Source organism: Sinocyclocheilus rhinocerous, unplaced genomic scaffold, assembly GCF_001515625.1.
Source record: "Sinocyclocheilus rhinocerous isolate Xijiao unplaced genomic scaffold, SAMN03320098_v1.1 scaffold680, whole genome shotgun sequence".
NCBI classification, from domain to species: domain Eukaryota; kingdom Metazoa; phylum Chordata; class Actinopteri; order Cypriniformes; family Cyprinidae; genus Sinocyclocheilus; species Sinocyclocheilus rhinocerous.
The window spans coordinates 478595-497302 of NW_015637539.1; the positions used below are offsets into that span (position 1 = coordinate 478595).

The 18708-nt window shown below is 38.0% G+C and overlaps 1 protein-coding gene across 1 annotated transcript in view; it reads left to right on the forward strand.

Moving 5' to 3' along the window:
- The first annotated feature begins 1492 nt into the window (after positions 1–1492).
- Positions 1493–18708, forward strand: part of LOC107749003 (sodium/potassium/calcium exchanger 2-like) — a 38745-nt gene continuing 21529 nt past the window's right edge. Inside the window, exons 1-2 of the mRNA XM_016564042.1 lie at positions 1493–2480; positions 18370–18408. Of these exons, the coding sequence (XP_016419528.1) occupies positions 1605–2480; positions 18370–18408 (915 nt within the window). The 5' untranslated portion in view covers positions 1493–1604. The remainder of the gene's footprint in view (positions 2481–18369; positions 18409–18708) is intronic.

Sequence of the window (18708 nt, forward strand, 5' to 3'; positions counted from 1 at the left end):
CTCTCTCTCTCTCTCTCTCTCACACACACACACACACACACCCCTGCAAATTCGCAGTTTCTAAAGGAAGTTCCCTTAACATCGCCTGCTTTGCATGTTGCTTCATTAATCCCAAAACAAAAGTGTTTAGGGGTTTAATCAATATCGTGGCAAACCTACAGAATAATTGTGCTACTTGCAAACAATCCAGGAACGATGTTTTTTTTTTTTTTTTTGTATTTTAAATTAAAAGAAAAAAAAACATTATTTAATATTGCTGCTTCTTTTTTCACTTTATTTTAATCAAATTTTTTTTTCTTTTTCTCTATTTCATATACATATACATGATTTGTGCTTTTTCTATCGTTCGAAACTCGTGATGATGCGAGAGTCGGAGAACGCCGCTGCTGTAACCACGGCAACGCTTCCACTCAGTGACGTCACTGAGCCACACGGCGACACCTGCGCGAACACACACACACGCACACAGAGAGAGAGAGAGAGCAAGCAACAGTGTGCCCACCTGAGGGTTTATGTGAGAGTGTGTGTGTGTGTGTGTGTGTGGCATGTCAGACAGACGGTGATTATTCAGGTATGACAGCCATACCCCCCCTTTAATAAAAGCATGATAAATGGCAGCATGATTAGAAGTCAGCATGGAGAAATTTACTGAAATCACTGGGAGAGAGATAGAGAGATTAACAACGCGACCAGCATGATAAAGGGTTTAGAGACATTCCGATATTTAAGTAACCCATATGTTCAAATATCAGAAATTCCCAAAATAACAAATTAATCCAACTCCTATTTTCCACTGTATGTATCATTGTCATTACAAGAAACAACAGATAAAGTAAAAAATAACAAATAATTAGAGATAAAGACCAAGAGAACAACAGTTAGAACTAATCTTACCAAATGACCCAACATGTCTAGTTTCTGTACTGAAGTTGATGCTGGACCTTTTTTTTTGCATTTAATTTGATCCTTTCCAGCAATAAGTGTAAATGCGTCAATACAATAAATGGGGTAAATCACTTTAATATACTAAGAAAATACAGGATGGATTGTAGAAGTGTTATCATAAGCATGAGAAGATCTAAAAGTAGACTATGAAAGTTCCATTCTTCATTTTTTTTCTTTTTTTTAATAGACAATAACGCGTCAAAATGTTTTGTGGCAGTCGGATTTGTTAGTAGTATCAATGTGAATTATTTTTAGCTCTTATTTTGTGGTTATATAAGGTGCATTCTGTGAAATGTGCTGCGTCGGGCATGAGAGGGATGCAGACATGCTTTTGACATTGTGCCGTTTCACTGTGACCTTGAAAATGCAGACGCAGCTGAGAATAAGAACATGTCAGCAATCGCAGATGCTCACAGATTCACATGTGCACGCTCACCGATTACACACAGACATACCTGACCTGGCAGCACAGATCTTGTTGGCTTTGTGTGGTGTGTGATTAACCAGGACCCTGCCCTCTCTCTGTGATTATTTTTCTCAGGCTAATATGAGGAAGCCTCTGGTGTGCTGAAGGACATCTGGATTCTGCAGATTTACTGTACAAGTAGCATTCTCAGCATGTGCTAAGCCCAACAGTATAGCGTAACGAGAGAGAGCACATGAGCATCGAAGCAGAGAGAACGGCCATGGCCTCCGACGTGCAGCACCATCAGATCGTCTGTGCCCGCCAGCGCTCTCAGCGCTTGTGGAAGAAACTCAGGCCAGCACGGGTGCTCGGCCTCCTCATCAGTATTTTAGCAATAAGTGCAGTGGCCTTCTCGTGGCGCTCTACTGCTCAGTGGGAGGGGCTACACAGCCACGCCCCACACAGGACACTGCTGTCCACACACCTGGGTTACCACAGTAACCTCTCGGAGGACACACCCATAGCCATGCGCTCGACCGTGGAGTCAAACGAGAGTCAGGGGGGCTATCCGACTGACCTGTTCAGCCTGGAGGACCGTCGGCACGGTGCTGTTGTGTTACACATGTTCGGCATGATCTACATGTTCATTGCTCTCGCTATTGTTTGCGATGAGTTTTTTGTCCCCGCGCTCACGGTCATCACAGAGAAACTCAAGATCTCTGATGACGTGGCAGGCGCCACCTTTATGGCGGCCGGGGGCTCGGCTCCTGAGCTCTTCACCTCCGTCATCGGCGTATTCATTTCCCATAGTAACGTGGGCATCGGAACCATCGTCGGCTCTGCTGTGTTCAACATCTTGTTTGTCATCGGAATGTGTGCCGTGTTCTCGAAAGAGATCCTGAACCTGACGTGGTGGCCTCTGTTCAGGGACGTCTTCTTCTACATCGTCGGCCTTGTCATGCTCATAATTTTCTTCCTGGATAACTACATCATGTACTGGGAGAGTATCAGTCTGCTGCTTGCCTATGCCACCTATGTGCTCTTCATGAAGTTTAATGGGAATGTAGAGACTCTCGTCAAGGGCATCATTAACAGAAACCAGGTGGTGGAAGTGGAGGCCCAGCCAAAGGTGAGATGATGACATCTCTACCTTCCACTTACTGTCCAACCATCATAGTTTAAAATGGACCCCCATTTGAATTGGGGCCTGGTTGATGAGATTGAGTAATTTGGTCTCTGGTCTGATTGTAGAGAGTGTTTTCCGAGCAGGATTTACTGCAGCATTGGGACATATCACAATGTTGGCTTCCCGAACCTAAAGAGACAGGGCCTTTAACTCCAGTTCTGGAGGGCTGGCGTCCTGCAGACTTTAGGTTTAAGCCCAACCAAACACCCTGGAACAAGCGTATCGCAGTGTTCAGAATTACTTGAAAATTACAGATAGGTGTGTTTAATTAGGGTTGGAAATGAAGTCTGCAGGAGACCGGCCCTCCAGCGGTGGAGTTGAAGGACCCTGGTGTAGGCTGTCAGATAATAATCCATTGTGAATTCAGCATCAGTGCTAACTCTGAAAAATATGCATGAATACCTCCCTGAATCACGAGATGTCAGATTGGACACCCTACCCCAGGACTCTTCAACTCCAGTCCTGGAGGGCCAATGTCCTGCTGACTTTACTACCAATCCCAATTTAACCCAATTGTCTGTAAACTGCAAATAATTCTGAACACCTTGATCAAACTCAGCAGGACACTGGTCTTCCATGACTGAAGGTAAAGAGGCCTACAGTACAGTACATAACATTAATTCTATACACCAGTGTTTCTCAATCCTAAGGCCCCCCGACACACACCTGTATCAACTCATTAGCTCATTAGTAGAGAGGTCACATCCTGAAATGGTTTGGTCAGATAAGAAAGACATCCAAAATGTGTACTGTTGGGGTGTCTCCAGGAACAGGGTTCCTGTGTTTCCCAACCCTGTTCCTGTAGACACCAACATACACATCTTTGAACTCTTCCTAATCAGACACACCTGATTCAACTCATCAACTTGTTAGTAGACACTCTATAAGACCAGAATAGATGGGTCAGATAAGGTCAGATAACAATGTTCAAAATGTGTAATGTTGGGTGCCTCCAGGAACAGGGTTGAGAAACACTGGATCAGGTGTATTTGATTAGGGTTTTGCAGGTAGTTGAATCTCTAGGAGCACCCTGTCCTATACTAATCTTATACTAAGGGCTTATCCCAAATAGTGCACTTGATATGGACATATGGTCTTCACTCATGCATGTCCATGAAGACACCGCAAGTCCACATCAAGTGCACCATTTGGGAGAGGCCAATACTATAAGATTAGTACACAGTATAGTATTAGTTGTATTTGGTATTTAACATTTGTTAGCAAAACATGCCTATCACAAAGAACACCACCAGAAATAGGGCTATAATATTCTGTTCTGCATTTGTTTGCTTTTGCTACTATATGACTATCACCAGTATATAAACAATCACCAGTAACACTTTTGTTATAGAAAACAAGTAATCAGTCTTTATTTCAGACCACAAGGTAATAACAGAAGAGGACAGGGATTGAAAGGTTATTTTGCTGGACAGTGGGATTTGGAGGAGGACAGGTCATGATTGAAAGGAGATCCTCTGTATGAGTTCATGAGGATGATGAAGAGTAATATATTCTAAGCACACAATACTGGACCTGAATTAGCCCTCAAATGTTGCCAGGCAACAGGTAGATGTTGTCTTTATGGGATACACGTAGACACATATGCACATGTTCATGCATGACTGGGAATATAGTTTTCCTGCAGTTAGTTCTCTTTGTTTTGGTGTTCATGAAGGCATAAGCTCTTCATTTGTGATGCAGTAGTCATGGATGCAGCTGAAATAATCCTGCAGGCTTTATGTACCATAATCCATTTCTCTCCGCTACTGCAACCAGGACTCGACTAACAATAATCATGATCTAATACCGCAGTTTAACCTTGAGCCTAATCCCTAACCCCTGCAGCTTTCAAAGCATCCTCAAGCACGGCTCAAGAAGATCCGCAATTTCCAAAGGAAGTTCCCTGAAAATTGTCTGCTTTGCATGTTGCTTCATTAATCCCAAAATTGTTTAGGGGTTCTTGCAATATTCTTGCAAACCTACAGAAGAATTGTGCTGCTTGCAAACAATCCAGGAAGTATCATTTGTTAATCTAAAATGAGACTGTTTCCAGAAAAGAAATTGCAGGTATAAGAACAAGTTTTTGCTTGCGCTGTGATTAGGACGTGTCTAATTAGTTACATTTGAACAGTCTGCAAACATTTTTGCCATTTGCACAATTAACTCGAAACATCCACAGATTCAGCAAACTGGTTTCGGGATCAATGCTGCAGTTTTTGCAATCACATCCTTGCAGATACTGCTGGTACATCACATGGCCTCCACGGCAGATCACATACTCCCACAGGATTGTAGTGTTTGGTCAACTATTTGAAATCTTGAAACCTGTAACCTTTGTGTTAGCAGCTCAAGATCTTAAAGGAGTTGTATTATGCATGTCCCTTTTATATACGTGCAAGGAACTGTTTTCAAAACTATGCCTGTCTGTTCTTGGCTCGGCTCCCCCTTTCAACAATTTTAATGCAGAATCATGTGCATCATACTGTGAATGTTTAGGGGGGGTAACAATGTCAGATTCACAATCACCAACAGTGTTGGGGGTAACGCATTACAAGTAACGCGAGTTACGTAATCAGATTACTTTTTTCAAGTAACTAGTGAAGTAACGCATTACTTTTTAATTTACAAGAGAATATCTGAGTTTCTTTTTCAAATAAGTAACGCAAGTTACTTTTTTTTCCAATTTATTGATTGACAGCTCTCCTGTCCCCATGTTGAGAGAAATCAGAAGATATTACTGTAGTTCCAAAATAAATATGAATATGCATTAATTCATCACTCACAAAAAAACAAAAAACACAGATTCAGTATTCCTCAAAATGAATAAAAATAATGCAACTCAGAATATGACGCAAACCTGCAATAATTAAATGTTAAAAAACACAAATATCCTTTATGTATTTAATCCCATTCTATTAACCAATGTCTTCGCTTCTGACCTTCGATGATCCAGTTCAACCACACTAATAAGCAAAAGTTACTCTAGACAAACATTTGTGTGTCTTTTTTTATTGCTGAAGTGTGTTGAAATGTCTTCTTCTGCATTCTACTGTACGGACGTAAATTTACTTTCCCTTCAGCCTGAGGCTTATTCATTTCGCTTTTGGTGTGAAAAGGCTTTTATATTTGCCAAAAATATAACTTTTTTTTATTTTAAAAACAAACAAGCAAGCCCTGTCCAGATTTTAAAAGTAACGCAAAAGTAACGTAACGCATCACTTTCCATAAAAAGTAACTAAGTAACGTAATTAGTTACTTTTTTTATGGAGTAACGCAATATTGTAATGCATTACTTTTAAAAGTAACTTTCCCCAACACTAATCACCAACATCGAATTTAGCAGATAGGGAATTATTTTATCCCTCAGCCATTTTCTATGATATTTTGGCCCAGAGAATTCCTACACTGCCATTAGCCGGGTTTCCATCCAAAGTTGCGAATTTAACTTATATGCAAAACTGGAATTTTGCATAAAACATTTGCGAACATGCATCGTTTCCATCCAACAAGTCAACGAGAACAAAATCGTCACTTCCTGATAAACTGGCACTATAAATCACTAAGAAAAGTAGGAGAATATAATAATTTTCATATATAATAAATTACTTGCGCCTCAGAGCGAGCAAACAAAACACAATGCGGTCATTGCTTTCGGAGGTGGATGCTGCTGTTTGGGAACGCAGTCGTGTAAGACATTTCTGGGAGGCGATTATACAGAAATACTTTGATGACAGACTTGTGCATTTCCGAATGACCATAACAACATTTCAGATGCTGTGGAATGAGATCGGTCCGCTGGTTAGTCAGGTTTTGCCGTCCCATACCGCAAAGTCACATGACTTTTTTGATGCGCTTGGAGGAATTTATTCGCAAAATGCATTTCCATCTACCATTATTCGCATCAACCCTTTTTCGCACAAGTCAAAAACCACCTCAAGCGAGATTAAAAACGTAAGGGATTTGTATTCAAAATTTGACGTTTCCATCACTCGTTTCTCATGCGATACTTCAAAGTGCGCATTAAAATAGGGTGATGGAAACATAGCTATTGTTGTAAGCGAACATGGATTAAGGTGGCCAGGAGGAGTCTTGCGGTGCTGGATCTCAAAGGAGGGAACTAATGCGAAACAGCAATCTCATTGGTTGGCGCTCACCTATTACCATCACTAGCCGGGTTTCCATCCAAAGTTGCGAATTTAACTTATGCGCAAAACTGGAATATCGCATAAAACATTTGCGAACAAGCATCGTTCCCATCCAACAAGTCAAAGAGAACTAAATTGTCACTTCCTGATAAACTGGCACTATAAATCACTAAGAAAAGTAGGAGAATATAATAATTTTCATATATAATAAATTACTTGCGCCTCAGTGCGAGCAGACGAAACACAATGAATGCGGTCATTGCTTTCGGAGGTGGATGCTGCTGTTTGGGAACGCAGTCGTGTAAGACATTTCTGGGAGGCGATTATACAGAAATACTTTGATGACAGACTTGTGCATTTCCGAATGACCATAACAACATTTCAGATGCTGTGGAATGAGATCGGTCCGCTGGTTAGTCAGGTTTTGCTGTCCCATACCGCAAAGTCACATGACTTTTTTGATGCGCTTGGAGGAATTTATTCGCAAAATGCATTTCCATCTACCATTATTCGCATCAACCCTTTTTCGCACAAGTCAAAAACCACCTCAAGCGAGCGTAAAAATGTAAGGGATTTGTATTCAAAATTTGGCGTTTCCATCACTCGTTTCTCATGCGATACTTCAAAGTGCGCATTAAAATAGGGTGATGGAAACATAGCTATTGTTGTAAGCGAACATGGATTAAGGTGGCCAGGAGGAGTCTTGCGGTGCTGGATCTCAAAGGAGACCGTATTGCAGCAGTAGGGGATTGTTGGATGGTGGAGTCATGTTCATTGCCTCATTCTGTTCACAAGGGATTAAACAATGTCAAGTGTTGGCGAAGCCCTGCTGGGTTAAGCTGAACAAATTGTGTCCTGTTGAAAGAAAGAAACAATCTTTGGAAATATCAAAGGCTCCTCGGCCCTCGGATCTGCTGTTGTGTTTCAGATATGGCAACTTAAGTGGGCAGGAGTCATACAGGGTTAGAAAGGTTCATCTGGGGTAGTAAATCTCTGTTTGTTGATATAAAAAAACATAATTTTATAGATGTAATAAGTGCAGTAGAACAGATGCATCTCACTGCGCCATTAGTTTAGACTGATGTGTCAAGGATGGCCACCACTGTCTTTCTTCAATGCTAATTGCTTTGACACCAGACAGGTCTCTATGGTGATATGAAGTGAGGTGAAGCATTTGTGAAAAAACAGACTGAGAAAAAGGGAAGGAAAAACACGCTATATTCATACCAACGGGGGTGTGGCATGACTTCAAAGCAGCATTGGTGTCACGAGCCATGTGATTGTAGTCCCAGAAACATAAATGCCACCTCACAGTTTTTGAAATCTGTGACTTTTGAAAATTAATATACTGTTGCTGCAATTCATCGAAGTATTTCTGTAATATTTCTAAGTATTAAAATGCTCTGGTTAAGCTTCAGGAACTCTTATTGATAGTAACGAAAGCCATTGTTTAGTGAGAGTTATTTTGCATGAAGGTGTTATGCATGATGGTAGTTTTTTTTTTAACCATATTTTAAAATTCTGATATTGCCACCAATTTCTGTAATCTTAGCAAACAGGAAAGGTTATTTTAGTGTACCACAAACCAAATATTTAATTGCTGAAATCCATGGCTAATGCTTATTGATGTTTGCACTGCCACGCTCTTGTTCTCTTTCAGTTACAAACATCTGCTTATGTTAAGTTTTATTTTACATAGCATTATTGCTAGCACTCTGGATTTCATGAGTAATCGCAAACAATTTAAACTGCATTAATGCATTCATTTCTCCGTAACAAGAGTAATGTATAGCTTTATTTACAAAACTGCCATATAGGGGAGACTGAGTTGTAACAGTCAGTTTAAGCATCAAATATAATATAATTTTAAGACATAGAATGGGGATATGAAAGTAGAAATGACCTTTTTTTGAGGGTAACACTTTATAACTTTCATCAATAAATCATTAACAAACATTATATAATGCTTAATGGATCGAGCACTTATTGAAAATCTACAAATGATCTTGACAGATGTTATAAAATGATTAAAAGCTTGTGTTAATGCACAACACTTTTGCTGCTACTGAGGTGTGATATGGGTAAGTTTAGGGACTAAGGTTTGGTGGTATGGGTAGGTTTAAGCATACACCTTACTAGATGCTTATAATAATAAATTTTTCCAGTGGAATACAATATGCTGTATATTTCTAGAACCTTATTATCAATTTTATAAAATTGATCTTGTTTTAAGAATGTTGAGATATTTTACAGTCTAATGTACTTTTACAGTGAGAAAATGCATCGTTTTGGGCAGCATGTATCATCTGCAGAACTCAATAGGTTCTTCTCAGGGTTGCATAAGTGAGAGCGAGGCTGGTTTACAGTGTGTTTCATGTGTTCTGTGTTCTGTGGTGAAATGAGATCACATGCAGGGTATTTAGAGAGTCTTCTGTTCTATACTGGTTCAAGTAAAGGACCTTTCTGTGAGATTTGTTACTGACGCTCCGATTATCCCCAAGGATTTAGTCGTACCTTGTGACAAGAGATGGAAATGAGTTTTGGAGGTATGAGCTCTAAAAGCTGCCTGGTAAATCTGGATTTATCTCGAATGCATAAATAAAATACAGACTAGGAGTGGAGAATGCTAAGATGGTTCCAGATCATTTGTCCACTTCCATATCCGTAGCAAGTAGTGGATTTCTGAAATGAAAAAGAAAAGTCATATAGCTATGTAAAATCATTAAAAAAAAATGATTTTTACATGTTTACACACGGCTAATGGAACAGCATTTTGCTTACACAATCAATAAACTCCCAACAGTATAATATGTTTGTATGTTCATGTTAAAATACTATATGTTAAAATAAAATCACATTAAAGTCTTTTCCTTTAATTACAGTAAAATAGTAAAAAAAAAAAAATGTTTGGTTATTATTATTATTATTATTATTTGTAATTTTTGGACCATTGCTTAATAAATCCTTGGTAAACACAAGGTGTCAATGAACTGTATTGTGTAATTATGGTCACAAGCATCTCTTCTTTATTTGCCTTTTGTCAGCATATTATCTTCAAACTGTTCAAGCACCATGAATTGTTTCAGCTCTTGGAAATAAATCAATTTTATCGGAAACTGTATCCACTCTTAGACAGTGTCACTTTAGTAAGATGAGTTGTTCAGACTCTATTGGATCTGTTTTATATTATTTCTTCTGCACCGTCTTCCTTCTTTGCAAATATAAATGTGTATATTTTTGTAAATATCCTTGTACCGATGCCAGAATCATCTAACTAGTCTATTAGTTTAAAACTGTCATTGATCCGCTTCAGTGCATGTCAGAAGTTGTGCTATTTTTATCTTGACATTGTCTTAAAAATGCGCCCCTATTGCTGTGAGATGCCTCCAGGCAGCAAACTTCAGTGTGCTTGGCTTTATATAGCGCTAAAACACAAGAGATCTGCCTTACAATTGATTCCAGCAGAGTTTGATGTTCTTGTCTTGCCCGAGTTCCCAAAAAATCATTAAAAAGCACACAAAGATACGCACGTAAATAATCAAGTTTTGTTGAATTTTCAGTTCTGAAATATAATGAAATATGAAATATAAGAACATTATATAAAATGATATATTGTATACATAATCAACATTATATAGTGAACATAATTCGCTGCTTGCTGTTTGAGCAAGGCTTGTGATCTTTAAAATGCTTTCTAGCTTTAGAAGAGGATTTTGGAAGAGTGCTTGTGTGTTATATAAACTTGATTTAAATTTTCATGTAGCTGCAGAGATGGTGAATGCGTTTTTTTCTTCTTCTTTTTTTTTTCCATTTCCCCTTCCTGATGCTCAAACAGCGGATAATTCATCTCTATCCATTAATCCTCACATATACGCCCTTTGATTTTTACGCTTCCCTCTCGTAAATGCACACGCATTTTAGCTGTTCTTCACACAAAAGTGTTGATTGCTTTAGAAGACTTGAAAGAAGTCATATGGACTGCTTTTAGATTGCTTTTAATAGCTTGCCAGCCTAAATCATTCACTTTCATTATATCAAAAAGAGCAGTTTGTGTATTCTGCTTAACATCTTTATTTATGTATTTATTTTTAATGGGATAGAGAAAGTGACATGAGACCCGGAACAACACAAGGCCGAGTAAAATATCCAAACGTCAAATGCTCATCGTTTGGTGATGCATAGACATGTACAGTACATAGGCTATGCATTTGACAGGCACTCTTATCCAGAGTTATTTACGTTGCATTCAACGTATGCATTTTATTATTATGTGTTTGCATTTCCCATTATGTGACCTTGATGTTGTTTTTGTTGTGCTCTTGCAGCTGCAAGAACATTAACACAGTGAAAACTGTGACAGTCTGTAATGTAAAGCTCTTCCGGCTTGGCTGCAAGCGAAGGTGTGATGCGTTTGCTGCGGATTTTGTGATCATGTTTTAATCTCTCTAATCTCCTTATTAACTAGCTTTGATCTGTCTCTTCTCATATTTGCAAGAGAGCTTGCGACACCTGGGTCCATGTGGGTGGGCAAATAGGTCATGATTAGCCTTAGACTCTATTTATCTACACAGTTTTAGTACCACATTATTACAACCATTATTTCAACCAGCAAAATTCAGGCTTTTATACCATAAATTAATGTTTTTTGGCAAACATACTTATATAATCATTAATTTGAAATGCTTTCTGCTGAAAATAATTAAATTAAAATGTTTTAAAAGTCCATCAATCCATCCATCATTGTGAATATGTGTACATACTGTGTAATTGTGAGATTTTTGTCACGATTCTGTGGTTTTTGTTTGGTCAGGTTTAGTTATACTTCATCCATTGCTATTAGAGATACACTGATTACATTAATTTGGGACTGATGTGAAATCTAAAAATTGTGAGTTAGCCAAAAATTAAGTCTTTTTTTCCACCAAATGGTCAGTGAAAGAAATTGCTTAATCTTCAGAAAATTTTAATTATGTCAAATATAATAACAACAAACAAATATTTGACCTTTTGGCAGTAACTTGAGTAACACAGAGTTAAATGGCTCCTTGGATGTCACAGTTCATATTTATAAATTGTGAATATTACAAGTCGGCATGAAATTAAAGACTTTTTGGGGACAAAAAAGATTTATTTTCTTAATGCATGTTACTGGTCTTACTGTGAATGATTCATCCTTTCATTTTGTATATATAATATATATTTGGGTAGTAATATTCTCACAAAACCTGTTAGCTGTATGCAGAAGCAAAATGCACCACACTGTAGTAATGAAACAAAATGTGTTATGTGACTTCTCAAAAAAAAAAAAAAAACCTGAATGGTTTTCTTCCTGCTGTCAAAATCATAGTGGCAATCACATTTTTTTTTCTTTTTTTAGTAGAGGAGAAATGCATTTATTTTATATTATTTATTGAAGAGTTAGAGCGGTCCAAACATAAAGCCTTGGGGAACACCACATCACATTAGAATTTATTGGACACACAGCTGACAGAAACTGTTGTTATACACTGAACACATGGTTTATAATGCTGTGGTTTCTAATAATTTGAGTTTACAGATGGAATCTCAGGTTGTCTCAGTTTAGAACAGGAGCAGGATTGGTTTTAAGTCTTAGGTCATTTATGCTTCAGTTACAGTTTACCGTACATCAGGGACTAAGTGGTCTTGATGCTATCACCCCTTGAATGTTAAAAATAACACTTCCTGTCCATATGAGATCAGTGAAAGCTTGACCCTGTAACCACACAAAGACCCTCAATTCACCATTGCGTCTGCTGCTCGAGTGTGTGTGTGTGTTCACTTTTGTCTCTGGACTTAATTACCACGCCTCCAGATCATTGTGCTGATATCAGCGCTCATCAGCATTAGAAGAGTGTCTGAATAGTAAATGTAAATTTGAAATAGAGATGCATATCAATCTCTCTCTTAAATAAACATAGATTACTGTAATGATGCATCCATGAAAGAAGAAAAAAAATAAAAAATAAATAAAAAATCAGAATCACTGAGTTGGAAAAAGGATCAGCCCCTCCTAAAAATGACTTGTAAACTCAATCAGGTGGAGCCAATCACCTTCTCAAAGGCATATATATATTGGATAATACCAAGTCCTGCCCTGCTTTTTTCTTGTTTGAAAAACAGTTTCACTTGAACATACACAGTACGTCACAATATACGGAAGTCAGTCGCAGTTTCTGTTTCATATCAGGACATCATCTCTTAATAGGGTTGCATGCAAAATGTGGGACACAATGCTGATTACAGTCAAGAAGGCCAAGAGTATTTTCTAACAAATCTAATAGTCTTAATTTATGCCTGTAATGCTTTTAAGTAAAGAGAGATTTAAATGTGCCCTATTTGTTGAAAGTGCTTTTACACAAGAGAAATTTCCACTGTCATGCATTTCATAGACAACATGAGTAAATGAGTAAACACAATCTAGATCAATTAAACATGGACATCTTTCCCACTTATCCCATAATATAAGGGGCGAGGTGTTCCTTTCCCACTGTCAGCCGCTATTTGAATGAGTATAATTACGTATGTATGTATGTAAGGAGATCCCGTCAGTCTGTGTTTGATCCTGAGCGCAAGGTCAGTCATGATGAGAACTGAAGGTGAGGAGCTGCCAGAGAGATGCAGGCAGAAACCTGAGGCTCAATCGATCCGAGCTATTTTAAAAGATTAGGGAATTAGCCAATGTTGAAGACGGGCAGAGATAAATGACTTTCCTTACTGAAGCAGCATATGCTGCTGCTGTGGGACTGAAGCTGGAGAAATGCTTGCTGTTGCTGGGTGAATTTTTCGCAATATATTTGAAAAAAAAAAAATTCTGCCAGTATAAAATAAGCAACATCATGATGGTTTAAAATCACTTTTTTATTAGTATTATTTAATAAATAAATGTATTAAATGTATTAATTAAATTCATTCAGATAATTATGCTCATAACATTAGTAATAAAATACATTACATTTATTAAATTATTACATTTACTCAGATAGTCATGCTTATAATATTATTTGCAATGTAGAACAAATATTAAAGGGCACCTATTATGCAAAATTCACTTTTACATGTTGTTTGAACATAAATGTGTGTTGGCAGTGTGTGAACACAACCACCCGCTCCATTTTTTTAATCCCCATAAATCATAAGCAGTGTCTCAGAACAAGCCGTTTGCAGAATGTGTAAAATGTGACGTCACATTGCACAGGCCCCGCCCATGACTGTTGACGGACACTGCTGTATTAGCAGAGACCCCGCCCTGCGTGAGCCGCACACGATCCGCCATGATTATCTGCACGCTAGAGCATTTAAAAGCAGCATTCAAGTAAGAATTGTCTTCTAATTAAAGTTATAGAAGTTATTCGGTCAAGAGCAGTGAGTTATTTTCTGTTTTTATTTACTGTTTGGCTCATATTAACAGCGTACACAGCAGCAGGTACTGTACATTATGCTGCTGTCACTTCATACACAGATCTAATATAAACATGTGATTCTTTCCCAGCTGTTTACCTTCACAGACATAACCGACTGAGTTTTTGTAATTGATGTCTGTTTTTAACATAAACTGTGCATTTGACAGTTTAAGCGCAGTAAGACGCAACTTAGTTTAGTTCTCACATTCCATGTAACAGCCGCTTTCTCTGTGCTCAGAAAACACTATATCAGAAGTTTAAACTGATGTGGCTTTAAAACGCATGATTTCAGCACGATAGACATGATAATTAAAACCAAACAGATGTTTTTTGTCAGAGGAGAGCTGTAAAGGCTCCGCCCTATTCTGGAAAAGTGGGCGGGAAGCAGGCACAGGCACGTGTTTCCACTCAAAACAGGCATTTTTCAAAATGATACAATACATAATCTGTGGGGTATTTTGAGCTGAAACTTCACAGACACATTCTGGGGACACCTGAGACTTATATTACATCTTGTAAAAAGGGACATAATAGGTCAACTTTAAATTAGTGGCCACTGAGTTTTGGATGGAAATTAAAACATTTAAAGAATTAAAACAATTTTAAAGAATTTAAATATTTAAATATTTAAAGAGATTATTATATTCTTATTTTGTTAAATCATCAGAATTTATTACATTTTCTTAGAATTCCAATTATGTAAATTTCTCCCCGTTTTTTTTTTTTTTTTTCTTCCCCAATTCAAATACCAGTTCAACATCCTGTGGATTCAAATTCCAACTCATCAATAAAATGGAGCCAATTCTGAAATTCGTGTGATTCTCATCTTTTAGATTAGATTATAATAGAGTATATATATATATTTTAGATTAGATTGTAATAGAGTATATATATATATATATATATATATATATATATATATATGAATGTGTGTTTTTGTTAATGACTGAATTTACTCTATAAATGTTCATTCAGCAGCCTGCGCTCATAATCACAACCTTCACCAATTTTGTTTTGTTGGCCCTCATAGCATCTTCAAGGTGACCCTGACACACACACACACACACACACACACACAAACACACAGTCATCCCTCATTATGACCTCCTTAGTCAACATGAAATTGACCCTATTTAATTACTGCCAAAGTCTTAAATCTTTTTGCAATAATCTTTTAAGTAATAGCTTAATCTTTGATCTGTAATGCCTCCAGTTAGTCGTCTCAGCTCTTCTTATTATCAGCTTCACATTTGACATCTTGACATCTTCAAATCTTGCTCTGAGCCGCTTAGTGAAAATGAAACTAAGTTGCCCATTAAGTTAAAATCCCTGAGCAGAGCTGCACTGTTTCTCTAGTTAATGGGCCTATATGTTTACACATATTCCATTTACCAACATAAACTCTCAAGGTGTTGAAGCTGCGGCAATGTAGCAGTGCTTTAATGTTTTGTTGATTACAGAGACATGCATACATTTTTCTCTTATAGTGGCTTATTTTGGGATCCTTCACTTAAATGAGGAGGCTGTTCTTTTTTCTATCAAATGTTGGAGATTGATGATTTGGCTCCTTTGTGATTTGTCCTGAAATCCCCTGTAGGTGATGAGAGTGGCTGCTTTTGTAATTAGCTCTGCTTGCAGAAAATTGGGTCAGTAATTAGCAAGTGGGACGAGGTTTCAGAATTATTAATTTTTTTATTTTTTTATTTACTTTATTTATTTATGCATTAATGGATTTATGCATTAATTTGTGAGTTTATGCATTTATCAATTTTCTTATGTCTTTATTCATGTATGCTTTTTTATGCGTTTGTGCATTTATTAATGTAATTATGCAGTTATGAATTTATAAATGCATAATTTTGTTTTCCATTTATTTATAATTTTTATGCATTTATCGATTTTTGAATTTGTCCATTCATGCTTTTATTTGTATTTATGCAATTATTTATGCATTCATCAATATATTTATGAATATCCATTTATGCTTTTATGTTTTTTTATATATTTTTCCATTTGTTTATAAATGTATCCATTTATGTTTTCATTTGTGCATTTATACATGTATTCATGCATTTACACATTTATCCAAATATTTACGAATTTATTAATTTATGCTTTTATTTATGCATTTATTTGTCTGTTTGTTTATTTATTTAAAGACAGAAAAATAAACTTTAGTGTTCTTAACACTGTAGACGCAAATAGATTTAAATTACAGTCGAATAAAAGTATGGAAATGGATGCTGATTTTTAATAGTCAGTGTTAACACTAGCACTGCAGCTTTGTTCAGGTTGGTAATGAATGAACTGTGGGCAGAGACTTGAGGTACAAATTGATTTTCTCCTTTTAAAATGGCCTTCCAGGGCTCTGTCTTGTACCTAATTTAGCCCTAAGAGCTAATTTTAGAGTCTTCTCCATCATGTTTGAGCCTCCAATGGTTCCGCTTTACCTGCTGAACTGATGACCTTTGAGCTCGATGGTGCTTGGTTGCAGTTTGTTGGATTGGGAACACTGGAACAGATACAGTTTACGGCTTATTCTGACAAGAACAACACACTTCAAGAGGCCATCTGACTGCAAAACCGTTTTTGACTGAACTGGATTAGAATAGATTGAACCATGTTGCTCCAGGCTGGGCTGGACTGACTGGTTTATTGGGAAGTGTTGTTTTAAGTGTCATTGCTTGTTGGGAGAAGTAGCATCTTTTTACTCAGATCTTGGAAAAGTGCTGGTGCAGTAATATAGTCATTTGATGTATAGAGGTTAAACTGGCAAGATCAGTGGTCAAAATATGTTTTCACAGCACACACTTGAAAAAACTAAATCAATCAGAAGTCAGCACACAGTCAGTGAGGGCATATTCCATAACACACATTTGGTGAGGTCAGAAGTCAAATGTCAGGGCGCAGATTCTGTAAGGTCAGAGGTCACAGTTCACACTTGGTGATGTCAGAGGTCAAAATATGCACTTGGTCAGGTCAAAGGTCAAAACACATTCAGTAGGTTCAGAATATGTCACAGAATATACTCTGTGAGGTCTGAGGTCACAGCTCAAACTTGGCAACTTCAAAATACACACTCCGTGAGGTCAGGTCACAACAGACTTAGTTGAGGTCATAGCATGCATTTGGTGAGGTCAGAGGTCAAAATAGGCACTTTGTGAGGTCAAAGAACACGTTCAGTTTCGTCAGAGCACACACTCTGTGAGGTCAGAAGTAACAGCACATACTTGATTTCAGACGACAAAACACTTTCTGTGAGGTCAGAGGTCAAAACACATTCAGTAGGGTCAGAAGTCACAGAATATACTCTGTGATGTCAGAGGTCAAAACACACTCATTAAGGTCAGGGGTCAAATCACCTTTGGCGAGATCAGAGGTTAAAAAACATTTAGTAGGGTCTGAAGTTACAGAATATACTATGTGAGGTCGGAGGTCAAAACACTTTTGTGAGGTCAGAGGTCAAACACACACACACACACACACACACACTGTGAGTTCAGTGGTCAAACACTCACTGTGAGGTCAGAGGTCAAACACACACTCTGTGAGGTCAGCGGTCAAACACACACTCTGTGAGGTCAGAGGTCAAACACACTTTATGTGAGGTCAGAGGTCAAACACACTTTATGTGCGGTCAGAGGTCAAACACACTGTGAGATCAGTGGTCAAACACACTCTCTGTGAAATCAGCGGTCAAACACATTCTCTGTGAGGTCAGAGGTCAGACACACACTCTCTGTGAGGTCAGAGGTCAGACACACTCTCTGTGAGGTCAGAGGTCAGACTCACTCTCACTGTGAGGTCAGAGGTCAGACACACGCTCTCTGTGAGGTCAGAGGTCAGACACATGCTCTTTGTGAGGTCAGAGGTCAGACAAACTCTCACTGTGAGGTCAGAGGTCAAACACACACACACACAAACACTTTGTGAGGTCAGAGGTCAAACAAACACTCTGTGAGGTCATAGGTCAGACACACACTCTCTCTGAGGTCAGAGGTCAAACACACACTCACTGTGAGGTCAGAGGTCAAACACACTCTCTCTGAGGTCAGAGGTCAAACACACACTCACTGTGAGGTCAGAGGTCAGACACACTCTCTGTGAGGTCAGAGGTCAAGCACACTCTGTCAGCTGATGTGTTGTTGATGTGTGTGTCTCTGTGGAGTCTGATGTCGGTGTTCTGTCCGTTGGTCCTGTCTCACATCTCTGTGCTGTTGTCTCTTCTCTTTCTCTCTGTGTTGTGTTCGTCTCTTGACTGTGAAGTTGAGCCCTAGTGGAGTGGAGGATGACAGCAAGCTGTCGGTAAGTATTGTCCATGTGTGTGTGTCTGTGGATCGGTCTGTTTACTCGTGTCTGTGCTGTGTTGAAAAGCATGAGGATTACTTAATAAAAGCCTGTGATCCACGAGAAAGACCCACTTCTTCAAAACACTGACCTGGGATTTGATTTGATATGATTATTTTATTTATTTATTTTATTTTATTTTATTTTTTTATTTTTTATTTCCTTCTTTCTTGAGATAAGTAATAGATGGATAAAATAAATAGATGAATGGATGGATAAATACATATCCAAAAAAAAAAAAAAAATTTGGGGCTTTTT